The 17,607-nt window shown below is 48.2% G+C and overlaps 1 protein-coding gene across 1 annotated transcript; it reads right to left on the bottom strand.

The window, feature by feature from the left end:
• Positions 1 to 15,744: 15,744 nt before the first annotated feature.
• On the bottom strand, positions 15,745 to 16,504 carry LOC120897219 (NADH dehydrogenase [ubiquinone] 1 beta subcomplex subunit 2, mitochondrial-like). Its single transcript, XM_040301897.1, has 3 exons — positions 16,294 to 16,504; positions 16,014 to 16,137; positions 15,745 to 15,931 (listed from the first exon to the last, which is right to left on the bottom strand). Exons 1-3 carry the CDS (start codon positions 16,401 to 16,403, stop codon positions 15,857 to 15,859), a joined length of 309 nt encoding a protein of 102 aa, XP_040157831.1. The 5' UTR covers positions 16,404 to 16,504; the 3' UTR covers positions 15,745 to 15,856.
• Between the last annotated feature and the right edge of the window lie 1,103 nt (positions 16,505 to 17,607).

Raw genomic sequence — 17,607 nt, 5'->3', positions numbered from 1 at the left:
TTTCAAGAAATGGTTCAGCTTCCGTCGACATTGGTGCGAGGGGAACGACGGTGTAGCAATGGGGAAGGGCGCTGATAAAATCCTCTCTCTGTGCGCGATGAAACGATACGCGTTTTTTTTGCGAGCTTCCAGCAATTTTTTGTCTCCCACCCTAAACTACCAAAGCTCACACAATGTTCTGCGCGTGCGACGATAGTTCGTCGTTAGTTACGACTTTTTCCGTACTTGATTTTCTTCTCGATTTCCCTTCCGTTGCTTTCGCCTTTCCCCATCAGCCAGTGAAAGAAGGGACGAGGTTTTTAAGAAATTTACTGCACTTCTTTGCCCCAACGCTCGGGCTCCACTACCCACTGGTGCGTTTTTCCTCCGTACGCGCTGGGAACTATCGGAGCGTTCGCGCACAGAGGGGGGCCCTAATGAGATAACACAAGCAATGATAATGATCGTTCTTTTCTCCCCCGGTTTTCGTCCGACCGCGCTCGGGTAGAGGCTGTCGTGTCGTCAAGGGAAACGAACCATGTTCCATTTTCCCATCAAGCTTTTCGCGCGACTTACGCCGGCTCGAGCTCGGGACGAGAAGGATTTTAATGAGCCTTGAACGGTGAAAAGTCACGGCAACATATCGAAACCATTTGACGGCGGGACGGCCTCACGCACCCATCCGCACACACACAGCCATTCAACAAGATGCATAATTTACAATGACCATTGCCGGGAGCGGTTCCCTTCGGTTTGACAGTGACGAGTGGCTGCATTAATGAAAGTTGGCCGCATATTTTACGGTGTCGGAACTTTGCAACCCAGCTCGCTTTACGGTAGTCATTAGCGCCTAGAAGAAGGAATCCAAGGACACACCCACACACAGAGAGAGAAGGGGCGCGTATTTGATTTGTCGTAACGAGTGTTTGAAGTTGTACCGAGCGAGCGCTGGACGGAAGCTGACATCCAACTAATCGGTGGCCAATTTCCGGAGCGGGAGTGAATCCACAGACGGCAGACGATGCTGTTTGTGTACGGCAAACGACAAATTAAGTTTTGCGAATGTTTGCAACTCTCGGAATGGGTGTATGTGTGCGTGTGGCGATGAACGGAAAGGGAAACGATCTGTCGTGCGAAAAGAATGCAATAAATCACGATCACCATGGCGTCAGCCGTGTATGGCTCATTTTCCTGCCCTGCCATTAGTCCGGTGTCCGCTTCTGGCTCTTTTCCTCGGAACGCGAATGGTAACCGAGATGCCAGCGGGAGAAAAGTGCGGTGCAGGACGAACGGATTGGGTAATAATTTTCTCTTCGCACCAAAAGGACACCATCATCGTGTGCGCTACATTAGCTTGGCGGGAGTTTTTTTTTTGCTTTCTTGCCAGAATGTCCTTTCGGTGCTGTGAGCTTTATTAGGACATCATTCAAGATGACGGTCAGTGGGACAGAAACGATGGAACAGCGTTAAGGAAGTGTCCTTGGGGGAAATACATCTCGAATGAATAGACAACTATATCCCGGCTAGATAACTACCCCGAGAGGCACGGCTGAGACGCTGGCGCATGAAAGCTTCTGCTGACGTTGAGTGAAGTTGCACTAACAAGTGTAGGATTGGTTCGTCAAACATGAGCGGTCCCATTATTGTTGTGGAGCCCCATAAAGCCTGCTTTTACAAGCAACGGGTTCTTTATGGTTTAGTTGGCGAGGTAAATAAATCAACAAGGGTACAATATCACTGACCTTCGTATAGGCATTTCTTACATAAATGTGCTCAAAAAGGTAGTACAACAATCGAACACAGTGATTGACGATTTGATCGGGACAATCGGCGCGCGGAGAGTTAATCTTAAACAACACAACAACACAACGTCGTAAAACACCCGGGACCGACGATCGTCGGTGATTGAAATGCGGACGGTTTTATTGCGGTGAATACGTGTAGAATCATATTTTGACGATGGCATTTTTATTGCATTCTATTGTTTCCATCGTGCGCAATGGGATGGGATGAACAAGCTGTTAACAGTATCCCGAAAACGATTCGAAAATGTTTTACGACTAGGCAGTTTCCTGAACATAACTGATGGTTCAAACAACACGCCCAAAGCTATGCAATTTGCATTACACCAGAAGACTTTTTAGCCGTGGCCGTTACGATTGGATGGCCAAAGATTTTCGTTTTTATTATTAAAAACCATAAACCACGACTGGAGTGCATGTTTGCGCGCTATCGCAACATATATCAATTACATGGAAGATTTTTAATAGCTACGCTTGCAACCTTACCCGACGATGCAATCAAAACACGGCACGTAATAATCATCACTTACCGATACTTAATGATGCCGAATAAAAACAAATCACGCCACACTTCATTAACACGGTAAATAATTTTATTGTCCATTCAAATGCCACCTCACCGCCCCACATCAAACCTCGTTTGTTCAACTTCGTTCCCTCACTTTAGAATGAATCGGTGCAACACAACCCACCACTGCAATCGCTGCCCCATGTAAATAGAAATTTATCTCACACTTGCATCTGCACGCTTTCCCACCGACCAGCGGCATCAACATCGTTCTGGTCGTCGTCGTTGTCGTCGTCGTCATCAGTCATCAGGCTAGCAACCTCGGCGCAACCCTCTCGAAGCGCGCTGTCGCTTGTTCCGGGGAGGAAACGAATGGAAAACATTATTTAGTACCATTTTACAGCCATTTCACTATTCTCTCGTTGCTGCTTCTATGGTAGCGTTGTGTGAGTGTGTATGCAAGAAATTTGTCCACCCGTGTGAGTGAGTGTTCTTCTCGTTTGTTGCTGCAAACTAGCAACACTTCAGTGCAGATGCGTCATGTTTGCTGGCACGAAGCGGAACGTGAACGATGCAGAAGAGCTGCTCTGCACCGAGTTCTTCTGGCAAGTTTTCTTTGGCTTCTGAATAATGCAGCCATCGTCACATGCATGGCAACAGCAACGCATCTCAGAATGATCGAATAGTTCTTGTCCTGAATTAGCTGAACATTATTCATTCTCCAACATCCATTCGGTAAATTAAATTACGGTTCTTAATATATACATTTATAGAGAATATCAAACCAAATTTATTAGCGATTTCAGCTGAAAATTATAACTCATTTTATAACCAGAAGACAAAACCCTCACACTGCCTGTATTACTGTGCGAATCTATAAATGCTGATGCATTTTCATCGGAATTTTCCAACTAGTAGCGCTCGATCGATGTGCTCTCCGGACCGGAAGGAAACACGATACCACCGAGGAATGTATAATTAATCTAATTGCCCAGAACATCGTGCGGCGCTTGCGTCCGTCCGGCAGAAGTGTTCCCTGTCCATCTAGCCCGTTTGTTCCCTGCCCCCAACGTGATTCGGCACAACCGGCCAGGAGGGGAGAAAGGGGCAGATGGGATGGAAAACATCAAAGACACAAACTGATTGGGCGAAAGAGCAGAACTCAGCCATGCATCAAATCTTGTAGCCCCGGCGAGCCCGACCGAACGGTCCCCGGAAACGGAACGAAACGGACCACTCTGGCACACCTACTGCTCGGCGTGATAGCCGTGAAAATGAGAGCGGCAATAATGGCTAATAAAGCACTAAATGCATTCATAATGCGTGATAAATCTCGTTTGCGTCAGCTGGCGGGAGGGAGGCAGAGGGAGAGAGAGAAAGAGAGAGTTTAAGAGGCAAGGCGATGAAATTACGTTTGAAGTCGAAACGTCGTGCGCGCCGAGGATGAAAGCGGAGTGAGCCTTTGTCTTTTTACGATAATATTTTATTCCTCATCTTGTGCGCACCAGCGGCAAGAACCAGTGGCAGACAGCGTCTTGGTGGATGTCGTCCTCGCCCTAAAGCGTTCCCTAATCAAAGATTTACTGCACACGATCTATCGACCATCATCAACACCAACACGCGTGTGTGTGAGTCCCTTTTAGGGGAAGAGAGTGCTAACCTTTCAGCAAGGAATCTTGATTTTGAAGTGGACCAATTTTTGGGTACGATTGAGTTTCCCGGCACCGTAGAATTTCCTTCCCCCTTTTCGTATTCAGTTTCCTACGATAGGGTGCTGCTGGCAGAAGGGAGCGAAAGGCTCATTCATTCGTTTGATGCGCTCCGATGACGCAGGGATTATCGTTCTATTTTTTTTTTCTCTGCCAAGGCTTTGATTTCCCTGCAGGTGACACACAATCGGATGGGTGCCATAAACCGATATTAGCATTTTTGCCATTCTTTAAGCACTTAAAAGAGCGTCCCCGGGTGGGATCACATTTCAAAGACGTTTGTTGAATCAAATCACTGCAAAAGGGCTGGGTACGATATTGCATGCTGATATTAAGCGAGCCCATACGGTTGGTTTATAGTCCACTTTGGTGTTGTTTTATGGGTAGGAGTGTCGGCAGGGATTTGTCGCATGCTTCCTGTTCCTTTTGGAATCTTGTATGATTTGTATGCGGAACATTGATGTGAAAACTCCGAAATGTGTGATAGTAAGTGGAACCAATGGAACCAAATATGAAACGAGAAAGTATCGCTTCACTCGCTTTACAATGGATTTGCAAGGCCCTCTCTGCCTCCTGTTCGGCTGCAACGTTCCCGCTCTCTACTCGTTGGCGTATAATTTCCTTCCCCACAGCTCAAACAACAGCGCTGGGGCAAATTTTAAGCCTCTCAAAAAGGCCCGACAAAACTATCCAGTCGGATGCCAGCAAACCCTCTAATCGGGCGTATTCAGCTGCTTCAAAGCAAAACAGACTACAACTCTCCACGGGATTCGCTCGGATGCGGGATGCAGTAGTAGTGCAAAAAAAAAAAACGCAGCAACAGTCAAAACTCTAAATCCTATCCAGAACAAAGGCGGCCATCGATGGGGAAAGTGTTTGTGTTTAATAGGATAATGCTCTCCGCGCGTCTCCCAGTGGCACTGCTAATCGCGTCCCAGCAGGGGCTCATTTTTGAAATGACACTTTTGCGGATGCTTTTCTCGGAACAATACCATTCGTAGGCGATGCTGATTCAGCTTAAAGGGAGAAATACTTATAATCACCGATGAAAAGTTTCATGAATGTGTCCTTAGTTTTTGTACCACATCCGATGGAAGCGATGCAACAAAAGAGATCGTTTGCCCTTTCGATATGATGTTTTACATCCATTGCGTACTGTTGCTGTTGTACCATTCACTAACCAATTCCTTGGAACCGGCCCTAACGACACCCGATCAAGCACTCAGCTCCAACAACGCAAAACGAACAACGGCGGACGTCTTTTTCAAACGTGCCAAGCCCCAAGAAGGATGACCTCGGGTGATGGGTGAGGGGGGGGGGGAAGTTTCCTCCTAGCAACAGTATGTGTGTGTGTCGATACTTTGCCCCCCCTCCTTCCTCCCTGTCAGAAGCAATAAATTGGAAGCGATTTGTCACCATCGAAGTTCATAATTAAAGCTTCCACGCTTACGCGCGGAACTTTTTGCCCCATCGTCCGACCCGCGCACACACTCTGCTGCTGCGGGTGAGGGGAAAGTTTTCATACGATCGGGAACAGCGATGGTGTTTTCTTTTTTTTTTGCTGCTGCTGCTGCTGTTAAGCTGATGTCCGACTCCTTGGACGAGCTGCCGCGAACGCTTCGCCGACTCCGCTCACGGGATGATGATAAAGTTTTGTGCGAAAAGTTTTAATTTATGCTCGCTGTTGAAACATACTGCATACTTTCTGGCGTTGACGGGCAGGGTAGAGCAGCTTCGGGAACAATGTACCAGTCCACTTCGGAGAGTGCCAGGTGCAGGCAGGTGCGGGGTACGCGGCGAACACGATGTTTGTCATTGGACGGCACGGAAAAGCGCGAAAACGCGAAGTTGGGCCGGGTCCGGGCGCGTCCCAGTTCCTCTAATGGACGCGTCAAATGACTAATGGACGAAACATTTGCCACCGTGTAGCGAAGCACTACTCAATCATCTTTCGCGGGTGAAACCGTGTGTGTGTGTGTGTGCAGGAGGGATAGTGGAGCGAGCGAGACATTTTCGGTGTACAACAATCCGTAATGATCCGTGTTTTCTTTTGCAATGGGTCCACCTTCTGAATGAGGTCCCATTTGTCATCGTCGCTGGCACGTTATTTGGCCAGTGTGAGTGGGGGCCAGGCGCTTCATGCTGGCGGGGAAGCTTCTTTCTCCGGTCGGTCTCGTGGCGCAAATGTGCAGATTAAGAGCTCGGTGCCGGACATGGCCGATCGTCATTGCCGAGCGCGGCAAGAAATATCTTTATTGATATTGCCCATTTGTTCTGATCACGCGTGATAGGGTGGCCCGCGCCATGTTTGTTAATGATGATTAGCGGGCGCTCACAGGAACGCACACACACACACACATCGACTTGTGTAGGAAGGTTTTAGCGCGACGGTGGAAAGGATTCGATGTTGATTATTAAGCTTCTGATGGCACGCAAACGAACTATTTCCAGTTGCACAAATACGTCACACTTTCTTGAAGTGTTTTTGGGAACAGGAATAATTGTGTATGTGTGCGTGTGAATCATGTTTCAAAGAAAATGATAAGCGCTTGTTTGTCACAGCAATGAAAGAACCCGTTGCGTCATGTTAGTTTGTGCAGTAATTCGCGTTAAGTTGTTCTTACTTTCTTCGCGTTTTGCTGTGTTGTGCCGCGGCACCGACCGGCAAAAGTGTTATTTATTTCAAAAACCTTTCATTTGCATCCTGCACCTGCTTTCCACTTGATCGATGAGATGCTTTTTTCCTTTCCGTTTTCGAGTCGCTGTCGTCGTCGTCGTGTGCAGCGATGCAGCTGCTGCATGAACCAAGAAACTGAGGTGCCCCACGTGACGTGCAGTGTGCGTTCTGCAAATGAGAGCTTAAGGAAAGTTTAGCACTTTCTCTCCCTCCCATTTGTCCTCGCCAGCGCTTTATATTGTTGCATACTGCAGCCGAAAGGAGCTGCTTGCTTCTGCCCAGTTGCTCTATCTCGCTGAACGTCTTAAGGTGCAATCGGCAGCCGAGAGTATTTAGTACGATGACTTTGTGGGGAACTTTCGCCACAGAAGCCGCGGGACGCGCGCGGACGTTAAAGGAAGGGTAGCTTGGGGATTTCAATAGAATACGAATATACCAACTAGATTTGCGTTGCGTGATGAGTGCGCCAAAAGCACGCTTCCCTTGTCAACCGCAACTGCTGAGATGGCGGCAAGGCGAGCGAACGGGCTAAATGAATGGTTTTGGGGCTAAAAGTTTTGCACCACTCACTGAGCTTTCACCATCAGCATGTGCTTGTGTGTGTGTGTGTGTGCATGATTTTCGTCCCATCTTTGCGTGCGGAGCATTGTTTTTTGGAGGCGTGTAGGCGAAGAAGTAAGCGCACTTTTCTGCGCGAGTGATTTGTCAGACAAGCGCTGCTGTTGGCGCTTGTCATTCTCTGCACCATTTCCACCGCCGGACAAACAAAGAAAGGGAAAGCCAGGGTGCGCGTATTGAACGCATACACGCGTTTTGTGCGAAAGTTTGCACGACTGCCAGAATAATTAATATCCATTCATCATCGTTCGCCGGTAAGGCATGAGCGATACTTTCGCACCAAAACGAACGTCTTCAAACGAGGTAAGAGGGCAGTGGGGCCTGCTAATAAATCGTATTCATACGCGATCCGGTGTCGAAAGGACCGAATCAATCGATCAGGTTGGTGAAAATGTCCGACTCCGATGGACGATTGCCGATGGTCCACTCAATCATTTGATAAAATTAAACGCAGACCTTTTCGCAACAGTTACACCTCACAACGCTAGCCGGCACATGTCGTTCGTTTGGAGAGTTTACGTTTCGTTCGGTGGAAATCAAAAGTGGAAACCAACAAAGACACTCAGTCAGCTGGCATCGGTTCTCACAGGTGCCTCCCCACCCACATTTCCGTTTGATGCCGACAAGCGGGCCATTTGCCCGGTTCACGCAGTGTGTTGATTGCTGATTACCATGATTAACGGGCCACCGATCGTGATAAGTGGGTGGGTGAGTTTTGTGTATCGAATTAATTGCCCGTCGATTGGAGGCCGTAGCACCGGAGCTAGGCAGATTTGGGTGTTGCACAAAACCTTCTAAAACTAGACGCAAAACCAAACAACACAAACCGGGTCAGGTGAAGCGTTAAGGGCGTTTGCAGTGAAACGGAACGCTGGGGCCGGCTAGAAACAACATTGGTCCGTTTTATAGCCCCCAACGGAGCAAGAAGAGGATTGTTTTACTTGCAGAAAACCCGTATTTTGCACCCGCCCTTCGAGATGCGCTACCGGAAACAATAGCACAAACATTCGGAAAGGTGAGCTATTGCCCTTCTACGCCTAGATTTATGCCTTAAAGCACAGAACCCTATCTTTGCGCCGTCTTTAATCTCCCGCAAGGCGAGAGAGTTCTTTATAAATAAAACAACAGTCACTACTTGTTGCAGTGAACGGGCGGCAGCAGTTCCGCAAAGCGATTGCACATTTGCAGCCGAAAAGCCCAGGATCGCTTGTGCCCTACGCTCGGGCTCGGGCGCGAAACTCGATCACCGAACGGAAGGATAGAACCTGAACGCTGGACACACTTGGAAAAACAATTTCCTACTCCTGCCCGTCGCATGCCCGGACGACGCCCATAAAGAGGAGGAAATTATTGCCAACCTGGTGCACCCGGTGCGCTCGGCTGCATTGCAATGGACCCGCCGGAGAGCTCGACCCAACCCAGCACACCCTGTTTCGCCGTGTTTAATGTTTTGTCGATACGTCCTGCACTGTCGGGCGGTACCGGGTGTTCTCTTGGTATCTTGGAAAGATTTGATATCACACACACACACACACCGGATGCAAGCGAGGACGGATAGAAAGAGAGAGCGAGGCAAAGAGGATAGATAAAATACGTGATGTTACAGCGAGCTGGGGACCATGGATTCCCTTTTCCCACAGTACAGCGGGGTGTGCTGGGCAACATTTGGACAGCGTGGCTTGTTTTTTTGTTGCTTTCCTTTGCCACCGATTTTCAATTTAAAACTGATTTCACCGGTGTCCCATTTCGGGACAACTGGCCAGAGCGGGGCTGATAATTTGATTTCACCGATCGCCCTCGACCCGGCCGTTGTTGCACCAGTTGCACAACGGAAGCCGTTGCCGGTTTTCCCCGGGGAACAAATGAACTACTTCCCATTGTGTGTTTGTGAAAGAAGTCGAGGGGTCATGTCTAGCAATTTCATTGGCTGCTTTCTCCGTAATCTATGTACACATCGGGATCGTATCGCATCGGTCCATCGGTTACAAGTCACCCGGCCGAGACAAAAGTATTGCCCCACAAGTGCCCCGAGCACGGATTCATTTAAGTTTTCCGGTGCTCCGTTTTTCGCCCAAAGACCGCTTAAGTGGAAATGATTTAATCACACATCTTGCTCATAATTCTGTCAATCGACAAATCGTGGCGCCCCGCCTCGTCGTTCCAAGAAGCAAATTGCAATGCGTATCGCACGCGCTAATAATTGCATACCTTTAGGCGCCGCTTCGCAGGATAATGATGGGCAGGCGGCTGTTTCGCATTTTCTTTCCGTTTTTTTTTTAACTCGCTCACACATGACACATACAATTGAAGCAAAAAGTTGTCTTGTGGCAGTGTCTTCACGGGTTTCTTGTGGCGTTTGTGTGCTCAGCTTCTCAAGAGCATGCTTGAAAGCAAAAGGCAGACGACCCCTTCACACACAGAACGAGAAGCACCTACGAAATATGTTATTTAAATAAAAAAATCAAGGCGCAGGGTGGTACGCAAAGGAAGCCTTCCCCTTTTTTTTGTTGCATAAAACGCCTCTACACGCCCTCTCGCCACCGCTCTCACGAGAAAATGATTATGATGATAGTCCTTAAAAATCACTTCGGATCGAATCTGTACACACCGCGTACGGGCGTACTTGCGGCCTGCTTCGCCATGTGCGTTCGTCAAGAGTGTGCTTTGCGCTACCTTCGCTGCTTCCTTGCGCGTGTCTGTCTGCTGCCTTAGAACCTTTTTGCTCCCGCACCTGCCATCCACGTGCTGCTCGGTGACCCGGGGCCTTTTTGTACGCTGCACGAATCGGTCTCCGTGACGAGTGGCTTATTTATGCCATGCTCCCTTCTCTGTGTGCCGTGGAAAACTCTAGCACTCGAGCTCGTTGAAATTGTCTCGAAAGATAAGTGCACAGAGCACGACGCGCGGGCCCAAAACCCGGTTGTTGGCCATGGCAGAGCATGGAATCAGCCAGGTCACGGAAGGTTGAAGAGAAAATCGATGGATAAAAGTCAATCGCAATTCTCGATCGAAATCCACGACACACAATGCGGGGTACGGGGTACGCCAACCACGCGCCGTGTTGCCATGCTTCGCGGGCGAGGAGTTTGGCCAATGCAAATGGCACACAAGTTCGGTGCGCACCAAGTTTTCTTTTGGCAGGAAAAAAGGGGAGATTTTCGGGAAATTCAGTTCCTTCCTTTTTATTCTCGGTCGCTTTCTCTTTACACTTCTTGCAAGGAGTGCCGCTTCTCTTCTGCTCTCTCTCTCTCTCTCTCTCTCTCTCTTCAATCAACTGGCCCTCTTATCGAAGGGCCCCCGGGTGAATGTATGTGGGTGAATTATTGGTAGCATTGGCTTGAGGTTTTAGGTGAAGCTGGGAAGTGGATTTTCTCCAAAATATCCTCTTTAATTTTGCAAACGGCCTTCTTTTTGTTGTTGCTACCCCGTGTGCAATGAATGTCTTCTTCTCCGGCACATCCCCCCGGCTTAAGCGTACGAAGCATCATTTGCTCATTGCCGTTTTTGCTTCTTTTTTGGGGGCTGTTTTCTTAAAAAGGTTTTGGATGCTTTTTGCCTTTCATGTTTTGTTTTTTTTTCTTTTTTTGAGCGGGGAGGTAATTGCATTTCCGCGCACATCCCAGCTCCCGGGATTGTTTTATTTATGAATCGATTTTCAGTTCAGTTGTTTGTTTGTTAGCAGGCCCCCCGGATCGAGCGAATTGATTCCGGCAACACAAACAATCGGTAAGAGATATAAATTTTAAATGTGACTACACACACACACACACACTCACACACACACACACACAGGCAGGAAGTAACAGGACCCACACCAAAAATAAAACAACCGATTGGTAGACTTTTTGTGATGAAATTGTGATCGTTTGTCATACAATAAATTAAAACAACTAAATGCAATGAAAAACGGAGCGTGCAGTTGTGTTGCGACCTTATTCCGGTACATTAATCAACACGGAGACACTGTGGGGTGATCCTGGGCGGGGAAGAGGGGCGGCAGCACCAGTGGGGCGGGTGAATTCAATGGGAATGTGTTAATATTTAACAATGATTTTAAACAACCGCAGCACCCGCTGCACAGGCCGATGAAAAATTGGATTGTTTTTCCAAAACCCCACAGCCAATCAATAATACTTCCTGTCCTGCCCGCTGCGGTGGCTGTGTGTGTGTGGGGGTTTTGGGATGTGATTCATTATGCGGTCCGTCCCGCTCACCCGGTTGGCAGGGCTTGGGGGGAGGGAGAAGCTTAAACGAAGTGCACAACGAGCGCAATCATCACCCGTCTCCATACAAAACCACTGCCGGCCACAGGGCGCTCGGTTCCTTTTCCGGAGGTGGATTAACAAACCCCGCTGTACAGAGGCGTCCTCTTATCGTGCGACGGCCAAACAACCACGCCGGACCGGTTCGGTCCGCACGGTTCGGTGGAATTGAAAACTGTCTTGGCCTTCCGCTCGGCTACGGCTACAGCAACCAATTGCCACCTTCCTCCCGGCATCGGAAAGAAGCAAATCCACCGACCGACCGACAAACGCGGGGCAAATTTATCCAATTCCCTCACTCTCCAGTGATTGCGGGGCAACGTCCCGTGTTTATCCGCTTTCGAGCGCTTACTTCTCATTACCGCGAAGGTTTTTGCAACTGTGTTGCCATTCGGCAACCTCGTCATATAGCGATAAGCCATGGCACGGGGTGGTACTGTGCGTTGGTTGGTGTTGGCTGTGGCAGAACTTTTCACAGGTCCTCCATAGACCCACCAAAGGGAGTGTGTGTGTCTCTTAATCCCACCGGAGCAACGGAATCCCTCTTGTGGTAGCGGTGGCTGTGGGCGCTATAAATTCATCAAAAGCGCATAAATTTTATTCGATACTTAGTTTCTCGTTTCGTGCAGGACGGCGAAAACTTTTCCGCAAAACCCTCCCTCCGCGCCGAGAGTTGCATTTCGGGAAAAATGGGTGCAGCAGTCGTCGGTTTGGTGCCGGCGTCTTGGGTGCTTCTTTTTCATCCCGTGCCGGTAGCGGTGCTGTTGGTTGCTGTTGGTTCGTCGTACTTATCAAAGAAAGTTCAATAAACGATGGGTGGACGGGGGAAAACTCACACTTGTTATCCAGCACCAGTACCACCCGCGAGGGCTTACGGGAAAGTTTTATGCTCGACCGTGTTTGTCTGGCCGGTTCCTTGGGGGTTTGCCGGTGTGTGTGTCTATTGGTTGGCTGTGATTGCATTCGAGAAGTTTCCTTTTCCAGACAGATGGTGGCGTGGAAAATAGATTTTTAGCGTTTTTTATAAGAAATGAAAAGCAAAACAGTCAAGGACTATTTTGAAAAAGGAAAGAAAATGCGAAATTAGTAGTAGTAGTAGTAGTGGTGGTGGTGGTGGTAGTAGTCGAATAAGAAAATCGAGCTGAAGGTGAAGAACATGAATAAGAAGAAGAAAAGAAGGCAAAGTAGAGAAAAATAGTGATAGTAATAGCAATAGTAGTAATGAAAACAGAAAGAAACCAGAAAAAAGATGAAAAAGTAAACAAAGCAAACGAAGGAAACGTAACAAAATAAGAAAAAGAGGAAGAAGAAAAAAGATGAAGAATCATAAAAAGAAGAAAAAAAGAAGAATAAGAAGAATTAATATAATAAGAACAAATCAGAGAAATAGGGATAAAACAACACAGAATGTGAATAAAACAATCAAACAACATTTTATAAAGAACAAAGTAATAAAAAGTACACTTTCACTTGCAAGACCGAGTATTGAAAATAGAGAAAGCGAAACTGAAAAAAACGAATAAAAACTTGTAAAACCCACTAAACCACACCACTTCAAACAGATTTCCAATGGTCACAAACAGTCAACTCGTAAAGAAGTGAAAACCCGAATAAAACGATCCCTCGAAACGACCCAACTCCCCTTGGTCTCGACCTCCCCTCCCACTGGAGAAAAAGTCAATCTGTGTAAAATGGCAAATCGGTTCAATAAATAAACCGAACACATACTCCAATTTCGGGCCAAACTATCTTTGTTTGCCCGATGAAACCGCAAAACCTGTAATCTATAGCCCCCGCTCACCCGCACCGCTTGGTCCAGGGTTCATCTGGTGCTCCTGTTCTGGTGTTGCTGCACCCAGCCCTATGCTGCGGCACGACGAAACGGACGGGATGCACTAAAAGCAAAATTTAATTGAACAACTTTCACCAATCACACCCTCCGCCCAGCGGCTCACCTGGAACCGTCGGAAATGGGGTGGTCGCCACCTTCATCCGGTTGATTCCGATCGGCACAAATTAAGAACTACTTAGCTGTTCCAATTTGGCCAACATGGCCGTTCTATGTGGTTGTGTCAGTGTTTGTGTATGTGTGTGGTGGGGTTCTGTTACCACCTTACTGTGTCCATTGATTATCTAGGATTTATCGAGCCCCGCACATCCTCGCACATCCCCCAGGCACGGTTGTTCGGTTGACTCTTTTAATTGAACATTTTAATTTACTCCAAAAAACGTAAATGTAATTTATCTAGTGCCCTCCAGGACTAGTTCCGGGTACCATTGGGACGATTCGTGAGGTCAGCTGTCTGGGACTGGTGTTGAAAAGTGGCTAATTCTTCCTTGTCCACGCTGCACATTTAGCGTCCATGCCGGGTAAGGCTACGGACAACGAGTTGTAATTTATTCCCAGAGTCCTGCAAAAAGGTCATGTGTTTTAAAATGACTGCTGACTGGTCTCACTCCAAAGAGCCCTCTTTTTGGTGTTTCGAGCGGGCAATGGTTCTGGGAAACGTGGGAAGGGAAAAAAGCATAAATAATGCAATTCCAGTGTGACGGATGGTGACTGTCCGTGTTCATACATAAACCATGTGAACTTTTTTGTTTGTTTGTTTGACGACATATGAGGATATGATAGGATATTCCGGATCAGGGCGGGGAACACGTTTTCAATAATGGTGTGCGCCTTTCAAGAAGGGTCGGACACAATCATCTTGACCGGGAATCAATAAGATGAGACGCGGAAGCGTTCAAATCCCGCCGGACGATGAGGATATTACTTTCTCGTCAATCTTTCATAGCCGAAACACAAGCCCTGACGAGCTGACCGAGCAGGCCTCGATGATCCACCGAACGTGCAGTGCAGGGGAACAGTGATGCGGTGTCCCCATGGCAACAGGCCCTCGCTGTCTCGCGTCCGCTCATCAATAATCGAGTAATTTATTCAATTAGGTCTCAGCGCCAGCCAATATATCCCCAAAAATGGATCCGGAGTCATGTCATCGAGGAATCGGATATCGGATGTCCGTCGGCAGCGCGCTTGAAAGATGAGCCCCGAAGACGATGTTGTTTGCTTTCAAGCAATGGACCTGTGGCCTTGAATGCCAGGAAAGTGTCCAGCTGCCGGGCCAATATTGATGGGATGGTGGGATTTGATGGTCTTCGACCCGGTGGTCATTTGCTAAACAGTTTGCTAATCGATGGACGGGTGGCAGATGGGATGGAATGGTCGTGTCAGCATTCTTCGCACATGATTGACACGTTCGAGATGTGTTTTGAGCGGGTGGGTAGGTGGGACATATTGGTTACGAGGTGTCTGCGGGGGATGCCGGAGGCGAGGTCAGCGATGTGGCGATCATAATTCTATTACATGGAGATTTATTTATGGTAGCTTGGTAGACTAATGGATACGGGTTGGTTCGTTCACGCCCGGAAGGGCTGATCCAAGCAATCCCTTAAGGGTTAGCCGGGTCAAGGTATTGAGTTTGTTGAGGGTTGGGGAATCGTGCATAGACTCGTAACTGCTTCCCGATTCGCCCTTGTATTACAGACGGGTGTTACAGGGTACATGAAGTATTGCTGAAAGGCAGAGCAGGAATGAACATTGTCTTGTTACGGAATTTAGCAGTCAGGTGCATCCTACGTGTCAGCCTATTTCTGCAGAACGGATACTCGGAGGGGAAAAGAACCTGCGGTACGAACCAGTAAAGAGTGGAGAAGCTTTCGGATGATTTGAGCGTCCTCGACATCACAGATCTGGCACTGAACGATGTGAACGTTCATGCAATGCTCGGATCAAAGCAAGCGCATGACTTACCAGAACTGCTGCATAGAGCGACGTGTGATCGACATGCTGTTTTAGGAATTTCATCATATCTGCCCCAAGGCACAACTTTGACCGATATAAATGATAAAAATAAATGGCAACGAGGTATCGATAATGATGACTGGGCAGCACGATGACGTTCTCAGAAGTCTGGCGTAAAGAGATAGAGGTACTGGTCCCTCTATGGTTCAACGGAAGAGTGTTGCAAATGTGCGTATAATCCAGCAGCATCCAGTGCGAGATGGTAAGTTTTCTCAGTCATACCCGGTCGTTGTAGCAGACACAGGGGCAGGATATGCGACGCCGCCCGGGAGACACGCCTCCACCGCCTTCAAACACCGGAATAGATACGTTCCCGCAACACCCGTGTTCCAGTTAACGCTACAGTCGCCACTGTTTATTTACAACCGAATCTTGCTGGATGTTGTTCTAAAAAGCACAGAATTGAAGCACGGAGTTTGCAGGCAGTGAGGGAACTCCCCTACTCGACATCGTCCGCCGGGATGCCCAGCTCGGCGTTGGTCCACGAGGACGGATCCGGATAGTCGAATTCACCCTGCAAGGAGTAAGGAAACACACAACATCATCCAGGGGCTGCTGGCGCATTGCATTGAAACACCCGCAGTCAGATTACGCACCGTAATGTGTTCGTACTCGTGGAAGAGATGCCACAGCACCCACCACCACATGAAACCGCCGGCGACCTGTGCACCGACGCGTGCCAGCATCTCCGGCTTCGGGCCGTTCACTCGATACGACCAGCTGCCCGTGCGGAGTAGTGCGGCGATGCAGATTCACGTTTCCAGCAATCCGCCAATGGCCATTTCAAGGATACGCAGGGCGCCCAGGGAAGGAAAAACAGGAATTATAATTACATAATGCGGAACGCGGTGGCCACTGTGGCCGGATCACACTTACTCGTGGCCATGGCGCACGATCTGGTTGCGCAGGCCGGTGGGGTTGACCTTCGCGGCAGCGGCGCTGCGTTGCAGCAATCTTCCGACCAGCAGTGCCCGGGAAGCCAGCATTTTTGCACCGTGCAGCTCCCGAAAATTTCACGCAAACACGGTTTCTCGAAATTCCTCTCCTCACGAAAACAACAAACAAGTGACAGCCAGCTGCCACTTTGACAGCCCGCGTTTGACGTTTCCATGCCCAAGGACCATTCGAGTGGCTGCTCGACACCGATCGGGCAGCTACTCGATTACAGTCGAGTAGATCGAGCAGTTCGTTGTGAAAAAACTGCAAAAATTACTCAAAAATCTCAAAAACAGCACCCAAAATTACAGAAATTCATTCAACACGTACAGTTTCCTTAAAACTTTACGCAAAACGTCCCCATTTCGCAAAAAAGGGTTTCAAATTTTGTGGCAACCGTCGCGTGGCGCCCCCTGTCCGGAGAAATTTGAATTTTTTCGTTGTTGTTGGAATTTTCCCCAGCCGCAAAATCGGGTTTTCGCCGCGATTTTCGACCAAGCGAAAATAAAAATTATGCCATTTGTATGGGGCGAACACACACACACGAATTATGGTTGTTGATTATGGGTGGGAAGATTATGGTAATGACTTCTGTTTCACTCTCGCTCACAGGCGATGATGTTCCGTCGCTTTCTCACCAAGTTATTGGCGCAAATCTGTGGTTGTTGCTGCTCTTTCTCGCACGTGAGGGAGTTTTCTTTATCCTTGTTTTTCCCGTGTGTGACATTGGCTGCGAATCCTCTTGATGCGTTAAAGGAAGTTAAGTTAATTAAAGGGTAAATTGTTAGATGCAATGGCTCTGGCACACCAAATGATGTACCAATTCGTGCACGTTTATGTGCCACACTGCACCTAAAGCGTTTTGTGACTAACACAACCACAAACACAGTATTATGATGTTTGTAGATTAGGGACATATTTTGGTAAACTTTTTATGCGGACGAGCAACAATTAAATGCCGCATGTTGTATACCCTTTAAACCAAACGGCAATCTGCTGCAATCTTTTCATCGTCACTCTGGTGCTCTCTTCGACCAGCGCCCCGACTCATTGAACGCATGCTGTAATGAGACCGGTTCCTACGAGACCGGACGAGATCGATTCTTATCCAGACCATTCCCCAGATAGCAAGAACCGACTATCCGATAGCGTGATTTGAGTAAGGTTAAGAAGCCGTTTCAGCCCTGTCTACAGCATTGTTCGTTACGTCAAAGAAGAAGTAGAAAATGTGTACGGGAGGCTATGAGCTTGCAA

The sequence above is a fragment of the Anopheles arabiensis genome, chromosome 2 (assembly GCF_016920715.1).
Source record: "Anopheles arabiensis isolate DONGOLA chromosome 2, AaraD3, whole genome shotgun sequence".
Classification (NCBI taxonomy): Eukaryota; Metazoa; Arthropoda; class Insecta; order Diptera; family Culicidae; genus Anopheles; species Anopheles arabiensis.
This window is presented reverse-complemented; position numbering and strand designations above follow the sequence as displayed.